Raw genomic sequence first — 13,004 nt, 5'->3', positions numbered from 1 at the left:
AGAACTTCATCAGTACAGCAGATAGACACATGACATTTAGGAGGAAGAACACATCTGGGTTCTGCTAGAACCTGACACCAGATCAGTGGATGGTTCTTCAGTAGGAGGACCTTAATGAGACGGGAGCTCAAACTGAAGCAGAGAAGAGCTGCTACAGTTCTGTACACGGTGAGGAAAAAGATGTGTTTGAACAGTAAACCAGGTAAACATGTTGTAGGAGAGTCCAGGAACACAGCTACCGACCCGTACGTGAGCAGAATCTGAGCTCCTGAACTGAAAACAAAGGACGGATGGAGGAAGTCTGAGCCAGACTCGTCATTATTTCATAAATCTCTGTGTCATTTGTCATTTCCTTCTTTCACATCACATCTCAGTGAAAAGTCCTTCTTTCTTCCACTCTTTCCATCTCCTCATCTTTCCGTCGGCCTGCTCCTCCTTCATTGTCTCGCTGCTCCAGTTTCCCTCCACGTCCAGCGGAGCTTCTTCTTCTTCTGTGGATTCGGTAGTTCCACACTCGGCTCTGAGCGCACACACTGCTGCTCGGTAATGGGAAACAGATTGCTGGTGCTGTGAAGTGGAGGAAGATTGATTACCTGTATCTAGTTACTGAACACACACATGCGTGTGCGTGCAGCGAGGGTGGCGAGCGCACACGCTGCGTCGGTGTATTGAACCATCACAAGGAAAACCAAAATACTCTGTTAGAGGCTGCTGTGTCGCCTGCCGAATAATGCTCCACAGTTCACTGCCATCAGACGCCATTACCTCTGGCTGGGGGTCGGCCTGCCAGAAAGTGATCTATAGTAGGGATGTCCCAGGCAGCTTTCCCCCGATCCTGATCATTTAATACCCAGTATTTGTCCACACAGAGAGCCAAAGGATTTTTATATTTCACTGCACAGTGCAGCTGAACTGTAGGGCTGCTTCTCAATACCAGGATTGAGGAGGTTCAGGAGTTTGTGTTTGTCACATGCTCGTCCAGTGAAGCACTCATGCCTCGCTGTTGATACTGACAGCTCTGCCAGAACAGCTCAACACGGTTTAGCTAAATAAGTTATCTAAGTTTTAAGTGTTTTATTTTTATTTGACACTGGACTAAACCTGTGTACAGTTCCACCAGAAGTTGACATACAAACAGCACATGTCAGTAAACGTGTTGTAGATCAGCTGTAGTACCTGGTTGTTCCACCAGGAGGAGCCCGGGGCACCATGACAGAGAGTGTAGTGGAGGTTAATGACGTCCGACCTGGGATCAACCAGGGCAGAGTTCCTACAGCCCAGTACCTAACATAATGCATGTATATGGAAACCAACCAGTAGATGATCTCTGGTTGGAGGTCATGAACCTCCTCAGAGTCTCTGTCATGGTGTTGCTGCTGCTGAACTCCCACAATGCTCAGTCACGGCCAGACTGTACAAACACCTCATACTAAGACATTCTAGTTGATGATTCCACTGAATGGTTTGTCTTTTTCTGATCATGTTCTACCTCTAAGTCTCCTTTTTAATCGGTCCTGAAACCAGAGCGTGCCCGTAGTTAGCATTTGGACGAGCATCTCCACACTGACACCCTGGTTCAGTTGCAGTCAGTCGGTCAGGTTGAGCTGCAGTAAACACACCATCTGGAGTTTCCATACTCAGGATCCAGTAACAGTTACCGTGCCTCCACTGGCTCCACTTAGAGCCTCAACACATGATTAAAGCTTCTACATCTGTTGTCCTTTGACTCACAAACACAGTTTTTCAAGCGATGGGAAGAAATCTAACACCGACAGTCATTCGTTTTGCTTCCCCTGTCGTGTTGAGGACGTTTGCTTTCCAACGCTGCAAACACACGCTTTGATTCAGTCTCACAGAGAACAGCAGATGATCGTTTGTCTCACATTGTTGTTCGTTCCCAGTCTAAACCACTTGTCAACAAGCGGATCAGCTTCACTCTGTCACTTGTAGTTTCTGTCGGTTTCCGCTGTGGAGCCACAAACATGCAGCAGGCAGCGACCCGGCTGGAGGTTTGAGCAGCTCGTGTTTAACAGGCACAGGGTCATCTTGGATCATCTGGTGTCACTGAGCCCTGAACACGTTAAAGCCTGCCTGGTCCACGGTTCTGCTGTCGCCTCTTCCTGGGCGCTTCTCCCTCCTCTGCCTTGTCCATCGTCTTTTCATCTCCCGGCCTCCTCTTAACCACGTTCTCCTGGTTTCAACTCCACCTACTCCACGTTCTGCTGGTTTCTTCTCCATCTACTCCATGTTCTCCTGGTTTCCTCTCCATCTACTCCACGTTCTGCTGGTTTCCTGTCCATCTACTCCACGTTCTCCTGGTTTCTTCTCCATCTACTCCATGTTCTGCTGGTTTCCTCTCCATCTACTCCANTGTGTGTGTGTGTGTGTGTGTGTGTGTGTGTGTGTGTGTGTGTGTGTAGGAAGGAGCACAGGATGAGCTGCTGCAGAGGGCCGGTCCATTGTTGTCATTGTGCTCAGACGTTATGTTTAGAACTGGATCGGTGGAGCTTTGGACCGATCTGTCCGTGACTCTCTGAGGTCCTTCTTCCCATCGTGGACCTCCTTCAACTGGTTCCTTCTCCCATTAAAGGTTAAGCCTGTTTCAGGAACTGTTCAGGATAAAACAGTTCTCAGGCAGCACAAGTCTGGATTCTTACTGTTCAAATGTTTTTGTACTTTATTTAAAGAGACCAAACGTGTATTTAATATATATGAAAGTATTGACAGGTAGTAGTGATCCTGTCTCTGTATCTGAGCACAGAACTACAGACTGGATGTGTTCATGTGTTGAAGTCAGCTGTCATTAGTCTATATTATTCCACCACGTTTTTTCTACGTACGTCTTCCAGCGCCTTTCCTTTATCTCTGTATTCAGTGAGCTGGAAATGAAACTGACTGTGACCTCCAAGCGGTCAAACAAACGGCTGATAAAGGAGCTCTGCAGGAGGTCAGGAGGCTGGATGTGAAGCTGCATAGAAAGCCAGCAGGTGACTCATAGGTCCTCTGGGTCTCCGTACCACGTGTGGTCTTCACAGTTCTGTGATGTTTGGTAGAACCAATGATTGATCAGTAAGGAGAATAATTACTAGTTACAGACATGATCGGTCTCAGTCCAGTCTTTATCTCTGCTGGGTTACGTCTATGGAAGCAGAGCTGCTGTCACAGAGATGTTCATGTACCAGCAGGTCTGTTAGCTCCTGATTGATCTCAGCAGCACTTAGTCTGTTTTCAGTTGGCAGCATGTAGGTTCATCGCTCTGGGCCTGGAAAGATCCTGATGGGCTCTGGGCCTGGAAAGATCCTGATGGGCTCTGGGCCTGGAAAGATCCTGATGGGCTCTGGGCCTGGAAAGATCCTGATGGGCTCTGGGCCTGGAGAGATCCTGATGGGCTCTGAGTGCTGCTCTGGTTTCCTGTGTGCTGCTGGAAGCCTGGAACTGGGCAGCTCAGGGTTCAGGGAATGTGAATACCTGAAATGAGAGTAACCAGGTGTTTCCTCAGGTTGGGAGCTGATCAGGTGAAGGTAATGAGTTCAAACAGTCCAACCCCCCCCACATGATCCGTTTACTGGAACCAGAGCACAGCGCTGCCCATCCACCTGCCCTTCATCAAGGCACCGAGCTGGCAGCTGCTGGAGTCGGTCAGGTTAGAAACCAGCAGCGCTGCAGTAGCGCCCTCTAGTGGAGGCTCCCGGCAGATGCAGCAGTTTTTTCCTCATCCTCTTCCAGAGCCTTTAACCCTCTGAACTCAGAGATGGTCCTTCACTGAGCTTCATGTTCCCCTGCAGCATAAAGTCCTGCAGTCTGTGGAACCAGAACCACATGGAGGAGGAGACAGAAGTCATGTGAGCAGTCACAGAGAATCAGTTTCAAAGGGGAGCTCTGGTTTTTTGTTGTTGTTGTTTTTTTTACAGAATCCAGCGGGTGCAAATAGTTAATTTTTTGTATTAGTATTTTTTAATTAGACATGATAAAGTGATTGTGACTAAGGATGATGATGTCAGGCTCAGATTGGTGAATCTTCTGACAGACTGACTGCTGAAACCGGCTCCGGCTGATAAATGGTGTAATTATTATCATGTTTTGAGGATAACGTGCCGTTCATGCCCACTGGTGGGTTCTGGACTTCACAGGGCTCATCAGTGGGTAGATTAACAGGGTGAAGCAGCAGAGGATGAACTAACTATGAAGGTCAGGTTGACAACCTCTTACCTTCAGCTTCCACTTCTCTTCTTCTGTGTTCCCGACTCGGCCTGCAGGAGCTCTGAGCTCATCAGTTTTCAGTGATTAACTTGAGTGTCTCATTAGATGTTTCCATGAGAATAAATCGGTGAGTGCGGATGATTTTATGTTCAGTGTCGTAGAACCGAGCAGAAGGGAAGCATGTCGCTCAAAGATCGGCGTGGCGTGTTTGAGCTCTGTAACGCTCAGCAGTGCACTCTGGGATGTTGAGCTGCAGGTGTTCAGCAGGTGTACGAAAGGTGACATGGCCCAGTGTTACGGCTACAACTACAATGTAAAGCTAACCTCAGACTTTAACAGCAGCGTTTCCTTGGTCCAGGTCGGTGTACGACGGTCAGGAACATGGGCTGTTCATGGAGAAGCTGGACGGCCGCATCAGGAACCACGACCGGGACATCGAGAAGATGTGTAACCATCACTTCCAGGGCTTTGTGGACTCCATCACCGAGCTGCTCAAAGTCCGAGGGGAGGCTCAGAAGCTGAAGGTGAGGAGGGACTAGAGGGTCGACTAGAGAGTCGACTATAGAGTCGACTAGAGAGTCGACTAGAGAGGACGCTGCTTGACCTTCTTGTTCTTTCAGAGTCAGGTGACCGAGACCAACAGGCGTCTTCAGGATGACGGCAAAGACGTGAGTTCACACAAACCTCTGCTGTCCCGTCAGAGCTGGACTTGCTGCAGACCTTTCCTCTGACGTTTGTGTTTTCTCCTCCTGCAGCTCATCGGCTCCATGGAGGAGCTCAGACAGTGTCGAGTGCAGCAGAGAAACATCGCAACCACCATCGACAAGCTGACCCACTGCCTCCCAGGTAGCACACAGCCTCCTGCAGCGGGTTTCGTCCTCACTGCTGATTGGTCTGTCAGGGGAGCTTACATGTTTGAAATCCAGAGAAGTCTGCCCTTACTACAAGTTTAGACCAACGAATGTGACCGTTTCAAAAAGTAGAACTCATGAAAAATACTTTATTTATCCCAGAAAGGAAATTCAATAAAAAAACTAAATAAACTCATGCTAGCACTTCTCTCGCTCTGCTCGTCGCTGTAGCTGGACTGAAACCAGTCACAGATATTCTGTTCGACCTTCGGCCCGACATGCTGCGCTGCTTCTTTCCTGCAGTTCCTACATTCCTCAAAGAAATGATGCAGAAATGTGTGATGCAGTAAGAAATCTTGCAGACGTGGCTTTGATTTTTCTGTGGTGGGTGAATTTTCAGAAATAATTCACTTCATCTGTCCTTAAAAAGAGAAAATCAAAACCACGTCTCTCTTGAACGTTCCCGGGGCTCTGGATGACGTCTTGGGTCTGGTTTTGTTTCAGCAGAAGTCCAAACCCCAGAGATATTTAGCTTACTGTCATGTGTGGCAGAGAAAAGCGTAAAATCCACATTTTTTAGAAGCTGAAACCAACAAAGAGACTAAAACTCTGTTGAGATTTGTTGCAGATAAATTCAGTGAAGCTTCGCTGGGCCGACACGATGCTGCTCTGAAAGACAAAGGACTGGATGGAGGCAGCAGATGAGCTTCGTTCAGCTGATTGTGTATTTTCATGATGAATATTGATGCTTTTTGTTGCTGTCTTTCATGTATTCTGCTTTAGAGAGCGTTTCAATAAATCATTTATCTTTTTCACTGAGACGTCGTCCAGTAAACGCTGAAGTCGTTGATGTCGTTTCTTCTTCAGTTTCAGCTGTGCTGAAGTCAGATTTCATTCAGAGTGTCTTTAAATCCAACCTGAGGCTGCAGCAGCTCGGATTGATGATCCACCATGAGTTTTATTTCTCTGATCTGGATCAGCGGCTCTCCTCCAAAGCTTTATTACAACACTGACTGTACCACAGACAGACGGCTGTGATCTGGTTTTGTTGTCATCGCCTCGTTCTCAAAGCAGCTACTGATCTTCTGCTTTCCTTTCTTCCTCTCTTCAGTCCTGGAGATGTACAGCAGACTGCAGGAGCAGATGAAGGCTAAAAGGTACGACGCCCAGCTCACCGGAGCTGCTGCTGTGTTTCCATGTGATGTTGTTTGTGTAAAATGAGTCTCACATTTTGTTTGTAATCATGTGAAAAGAACTCCTGGTTCACAGGAATTTAGTTCAGTGAGTTCAGAGACCTGATCAATAAACAACACGACAAAAGCAAGACACAGACTCACACAAAGGAGACAAAACTGTCAACATAAACGAGACGCACAAGAAAACTGAGACGCAAAACGACGGCAACAAGGTGAAATGGTGAGAAACAACATGACAAAAATCAGACAAACTATAAAAATAAAAAAAGACAAATGAGACTTAACATGACAAAGAGAAAAAAATTAGAAGGACGGGACACAAAATGACCAAAACGAGACACAGAATGACCAAAACGAGACATGAAATGACTAAAACCAGGACACAGAATGACCAAAAAGCTTTCAAAGTGAACACTGTTTTGAGGGTTTGGGTGATGTTCCAGCTGCCGCCACCAGGTGGAGCCACAGCGCCATGACGCCTCCTCCTGATGGGCTCCTGCTGCCCTCACTCTGACCTGCAGATAGGAGTCTGGCTGGTCATAAATTAGTCGTTTGTTTGTGTGTTTTTCTGTTTCTGCGGCTGCTGGAATCACAGGGAGCAGCCAGAGGTCAGCCGGTGTTGGAGGGAAGTGTTGGGGCAGATTGTGTTGCCAAATCTCCCCGAGGTGCATCGAAGTGTGTTTATTTCTTTGTGTGCCGAGTGCTCGTCGATGTGTTTATCTTGGTGTGTTTCTGCTCGCGCTCAGTCATGCGTCTGACAGCTGGTTTATGACTGTGTCTGTTAGTTTAGTGGCTGTCTCCTCCTTCAACCAGAAGGCCACCGTTTCACTCTGCATGTGTAGGTTCTGTGGAGCTACACGAGCTGCAGTAAACTCCACCAAACCCAGATCAGCTCCTCCAGGCTCAGACTGAGTGACTGCCTGAACACCTGAATGCTGTGTGTCTGCAGGTACTACCCTGCGCTGCGAACGCTGGAGCAGCTGGAGCAGACGTGTCTGCCCCGGGCCGGTCAGTACCGGTTCTGCTCCATCATGGCAGAAAACATCCCCAAACTGAGGACTCAGATCCAGGACACGGCCATGACGCAGCTCAGAGACTTTCTGGAGAGCATCCGCAAGCACTCGGACAAGATCGGAGAGACGGCCATCAAACAGGTACAAACGCTGTTAACGAGTTCACCTGCAGAACACCTGAAGGCCGGTGTAGAACTGATCTGGTGTCAGGTTCTAGCAGAACCCAGATGTGTTCTTCCTCCTAAATGTCATGTGTCTATCTGCTGTACTGATGAAGTTCTGAGGCTCAGAAATGATGGAAAAAGTCCATTAAAGTGATCAATCTGGATCCTCCTCTGTGGACCTCTGGAACATTCACAGTCTGAAGGTAGAACTCTGGTCAGTAGATACAGAACCAGATGTTCTGAGGAGGGCCGGTGGAGGTTCTGGTTGCTTCTTATGAAGTAACTGTGGTGTATGTGTGTTGATAAGGACTGAGCAGAGTCCCGACCCGTCTATCTGCCTCAGCACCACCACACTGGGTCTGTGTTCTTCATCATGTCTGTGTGCTAATCAGAAGCAGCCTCTGTGTGTTCTCTGTGGTTCTGCTGCCAGTAAACAAGTATGTCGGCGCTGCAGGAGACGCCGACATGAGGAGACCCGACTTTCAGCACTTACCTCATTGTTTTTCTGTTTTCCGAGGCCAGGGAAGTTATATATGATGGCGTGTGTTTGTGTGCGCTGTGTTCTCTTGTGGTGTCCACAGCTCAAAGCCAGGCCTCTTGTTTATTTGTGCGCCGCCATGATTTGGGGAATGTTGTTCACGGAGGATGAAGGGTGGGATGGGAACGGAGCGCCGACGACGGACGGATGAGAGGAAAGAAGCTGCTCAGCTCGCCGCCTCGTGTTTTATCTTCACCGCCTGTGTTGTTAATGCTTGTAGGTTTATTCACATGGAGGCTCGTCTCCTGCCTGCTGCTGCTGCTGCTGCTCTGTATGACAGGATTAAAGTTAGTCACATCAACTCACTGCTGCTTTAATTTAAACTCACATTTTTGTGTCGATATAAACATAAATTCATGAATGAAATTTGCTTAAGTTGATTTTTGGACCTTTTTGTTGTAATTTTTGACAAATTCTGGACGCGTCTGAAAAAGGATGTTTGGACTCGAGACAAAAACAACAGTTTGCATCAATCTTTTAGAGTTCAGACGACTTCTGGTGAATTTATTATTATATGATTATTATTATTAACAAACTACAGAGTTACAGGAGTTGGCCTTTCCTCTCCAGTCAGTTCTTTTTAATTAACAGTGTCTGGCCATGATGACTTTAATTAATTTAAATCAGTTTAAATGACACGACATTACGTTGATACGATTATCAGCTCTATTCTCTGAACATCACTCCTCAAAATAGACTTTCTAAGTCACAAAGATGATCTAAATCAGCCTGTGAGATGGTATATTTTTAATCACACATCCATGTGTTCTAACTCGGTGTGAGTGGGTCCCTGAAGCTGCCTTTAGAGTTCAGTAAACCCACCTGGACAGGTTCAGACAGTTTGGTTTGTGTGTTGTTGGACCTGCACGCTGCTAATGCTAATGCTAATGCTAGTCATATTTAGCTGAGAAATCTGTTCAGAATAATGAGTTTCATCTGAATCTGCTCAGTGAGAGATGGCTTTTCATTTTATTTATAATGTGTTTTATCTCAACGCTGTGGACAAATCTTTTGTAGTTTAGAACAAATCTGGAGTCGTTTTTTCCGCTTTTTGAGCCTCTTCGGATGAATTTTAGAGCTAAACATTGTGTGTTAAAGTGCATTCTGGGTAAACGTTCCAGGCTCATACCAGCATGAGTGATGGTGGTTGGTCAGAACCGGTTCTAGACGATGGAAGGACCGTTTGACCTGCTGTAACCTCCATGAAGTACTTACAGGATGAAGGTAAAGGTGTGCTTCATTAGATACACTAAAGTAGCTGTAGATAGAGACTCTTTTCCCACGTTTGGTGGATTTCTGTCGCTGGCCCACGGAGCAGGTCTACGCCCCCGGAGGGAGAACCTGCATTACCGACACGCTGAGGTCTGGTTTTCGTCCTCTAGATGTCGCTGAAGGATCACCGGTGATCCGTGGTCCTGCTGGTTCTGGTTGGTGCTGGAGGGTCCGTGGAGTCACTGAGGGGTTTGATGCGAGTCGTGTGTGAACAGCTGTCAGAGTTTAGAGCGACTTCTTTGACAGCATCAAAACACCAAGTGAGGGAACTTCTTAGAACTGCTGGCTTCTCTTTATTTGTTGGTTGGAGCTGAACCAGTGGGACCAGTCAGCAGAGGAACCAGACCCTGAACAACATGTGACCCGCTCAGCCCCGCGTCGACCTGCAGCTGGGGGGTCCGTGGACCACAGCTCCAGAATCACTGGCAGACAGAATCCACTTGCAGTCCCTGAAGAAGCTAACCGCTAACTCCCCTAACCACTAATTACAAGGAGATTATGGGAGCCCCCGCGGTCCAGCAGGGCTGATACCGATACCGGGATTATGTTGTTGCACCGAATGTTTGGCTCGCGCTCGGTCTGAAGTCTCGCAGCCCCGCGTGACTGCATGAATGTGGATGAACACATGAGGAGCCGCTCTGCTCTGTCCCCCCTTCACCCCTTCAGCTTGTCGGCCCTCATTTTTCCTGTCAGACAGCGTGTCTCTCTGCTGCGCTCTGTTCCAAATTAGCTCCGACTCTGTAGCCGGCCGGCGTTACAGCTGCCTCCACCAGGGATGTGAAAATAAATAGATCTGGGGAAAGAGGAGGAGGTGGAGGAGACTGAAGGCCTCACAATGGAGCTATTGTCTGCTGCCACATGGCCACGGAGGAGGGGGGAGAAGATGGTGAAGAATACAGGAGATTCAGAGGTATAGGCAGCAATTATGATGAATGACGGGAGAGAGAGAGTAGACGCAGGGAAAATGGGTGGAAAGTAAAAGAGTTTGGCAAAAGAAAGATGGCAGCCGGGAGAGACGGGAGGCGAGGAAGGTGAGAGTTAAAGGAAAAACCAGCAGAGCAATGAAGGAGGAAAGAACAGGACGATCAGTGGGATCAACAGGAATGGATTAGTGCAAAGCAAATGTAGAAATAAACAGGTCAGGAGACGAGAGGAAGAAAGAGAGAAATGAGTCTGAAAAGTTAAAGAGGAAGAAAAAAGTGAAAACTGGACTCTGCTAAAAGCACCATTGTCCAGTTTAATAGGTGCAGGTGCACATTCCTGGAACAGGCATCAGCGAACGGACCAATAGTTGTATATTTTACTAGACTGAGGATAAACAGGTTGTGGATCTGATTTCCCTCGTCGTGCTGTAACCCTCGGAGCTGTTTCTGTGTCTGATAAACCTCCAGTTAAACATCAGCCCGGCCCGGCTGGAGCTCAGCACCCAGAGGAGAAGACCTGAAGGACAGCAGCAGTAGACGGACCTCAGAGCCTCCATGTGCTGTTCAAGGGCTTTCTCCTCCCTCCTTTGTGTTTGGGGCATTTTACATGTCGTGGTCAGTCTGTGTCATTTCAGATCTCGGTGTTCCTCCTCCGTCGGCCCAGAATTTGTGTTTTCAGACCAAAACCAAAGTTCTGTCAAACATTCTGGCAAACTTTTGAGAGTTCATCGTGTTTCCAGGCCTGAGAATGTTTGATTCCTCTGACTTCAGTTGAATTCGATGTGTTTGTAGATATTTTACCAAGATGCTGATGTGATTCATTTCCATGTAGGACTTTACAATACGGACCTTCATCTACTGACCAGAGTTCTACCTTCAGACTGTGAATGTTCCAGAGGTCCAGGTCCTTCAAGTCCACAGAGGAGGGTCCAGATTGATCACTTTAATGGACTTTTTCCATCATTTCTGAGCCTCAGAACTTCATCAGTGCAGCAGATAGACACATAACATTTAGGAGGAAGAACACATCTGGGTTCTGCTAGAACCTGACACCAGATCAGTGGATGGTTCTTCAGTAGGAGGACCTTAATGAGACGGGAGCTCAAACTGAAGCAGAGAAGAGCTGCTACAGTTCTGTACACGGTGAGGAAAAAGATGTGTTTGAACAGTAAACCAGGTAAACATGTTGTAGGAGAGTCCAGGAACACAGCTACCGACCCGTACGTGAGCAGAATCTGAGCTCCTGAACTGAAAACAAAGGACGGATGGAGGAAGTCTGAGCCAGACTCGTCATTATTTCATAAATCTCTGTGTCATTTGTCATTTCCTTCTTTCACATCACATCTCAGTGAAAAGTCCTTCTTTCTTCCACTCTTTCCATCTCCTCATCTTTCCGTCGGCCTGCTCCTCCTTCATTGTCTCGCTGCTCCAGTTTCCCTCCACGTCCAGCGGAGCTTCTTCTTCTTCTGTGGATTCGGTAGTTCCACACTCGGCTCTGAGCGCACACACTGCTGCTCGGTAATGGGAAACAGATTGCTGGTGCTGTGAAGTGGAGGAAGATTGATTACCTGTATCTAGTTACTGAACACACACATGCGTGTGCGTGCAGTGAGGGTGGCGAGCGCACACGCTGCGTCGGTGTATTGAACCATCACAAGGAAAACCAAAATACTCTGTTAGAGGCTGCTGTGTCGCCTGCCGAATAATGCTCCACAGTTCACTGCCATCAGACGCCATTACCTCTGGCTGGGGGTCGGCCTGCCAGAAAGTGATCTATAGTAGGGATGTCCCAGGCAGCTTTCCCCCGATCCTGATCATTTAATACCCAGTATTTGTCCACACAGAGAGCCAAAGGATTTTTATATTTCACTGCACAGTGCAGCTGAACTGTAGGGCTGCTTCTCAATACCAGGATTGAGGAGGTTCAGGAGTTTGTGTTTGTCACATGCTCGTCCAGTGAAGCACTCATGCCTCGCTGTTGATACTGACAGCTCTGCCAGAACAGCTCAACACGGTTTAGCTAAATAAGTTATCTAAGTTTTAAGTGTTTTATTTTTATTTGACACTGGACTAAACCTGTGTACAGTTCCACCAGAAGTTGACATACAAACAGCACATGTCAGTAAACGTGTTGTAGATCAGCTGTAGTACCTGGTTGTTCCACCAGGAGGAGCCCGGGGCACCATGACAGAGAGTGTAGTGGAGGTTAATGACGTCCGACCTGGGATCAACCAGGGCAGAGTTCCTACAGCCCAGTACCTAACATAATGCATGTATATGGAAACCAACCAGTAGATGATCTCTGGTTGGAGGTCATGAACCTCCTCAGAGTCTCTGTCATGGTGTTGCTGCTGCTGAACTCCCACAATGCTCAGTCACGGCCAGACTGTACAAACACCTCATACTAAGACATTCTAGTTGATGATTCCACTGAATGGTTTGTCTTTTTCTGATCATGTTCTACCTCTAAGTCTCCTTTTTAATCGGTCCTGAAACCAGAGCGTGCCCGTAGTTAGCATTTGGACGAGCATCTCCACACTGACACCCTGGTTCAGTTGCAGTCAGTCGGTCAGGTTGAGCTGCAGTAAACACACCATCTGGAGTTTCCATACTCAGGATCCAGTAACAGTTACCGTGCCTCCACTGGCTCCACTTAGAGCCTCAACACATGATTAAAGCTTCTACATCTGTTGTCCTTTGACTCACAAACACAGTTTTTCAAGCGATGGGAAGAAATCTAACACCGACAGTCATTCGTTTTGCTTCCCCTGTCGTGTTGAGGACGTTTGCTTTCCAACGCTGCAAACACACGCTTTGATTCAGTCTCACAGAGAACAGCAGATGATC

At 47.6% G+C, this 13,004-nt stretch overlaps 1 protein-coding gene across 1 annotated transcript in view; it reads left to right on the top strand.

Annotated features, from left to right (window-relative positions):
- Nucleotides 1-13,004, top strand: part of LOC103362405 (exocyst complex component 6B-like) — a 53,980-nt gene that overhangs the window by 6,388 nt on the left and 34,588 nt on the right. The window contains exons 2-6 of the mRNA XM_008288750.1: nt 4,559-4,724; nt 4,821-4,868; nt 4,956-5,046; nt 6,163-6,208; nt 7,197-7,401. Of these exons, the coding sequence (XP_008286972.1) occupies nt 4,559-4,724; nt 4,821-4,868; nt 4,956-5,046; nt 6,163-6,208; nt 7,197-7,401 (556 nt within the window). The remainder of the gene's footprint in view (nt 1-4,558; nt 4,725-4,820; nt 4,869-4,955; nt 5,047-6,162; nt 6,209-7,196; nt 7,402-13,004) is intronic.

This window comes from Stegastes partitus, unplaced genomic scaffold, assembly GCF_000690725.1.
Source record: "Stegastes partitus isolate 25-593 unplaced genomic scaffold, Stegastes_partitus-1.0.2 Scaffold573, whole genome shotgun sequence".
Lineage (NCBI taxonomy): Eukaryota > Metazoa > Chordata > Actinopteri > Pomacentridae > Stegastes > Stegastes partitus.
Note: the sequence above shows the minus strand (reverse complement) of the source record. Positions and strands in the feature narration are given on the sequence as shown.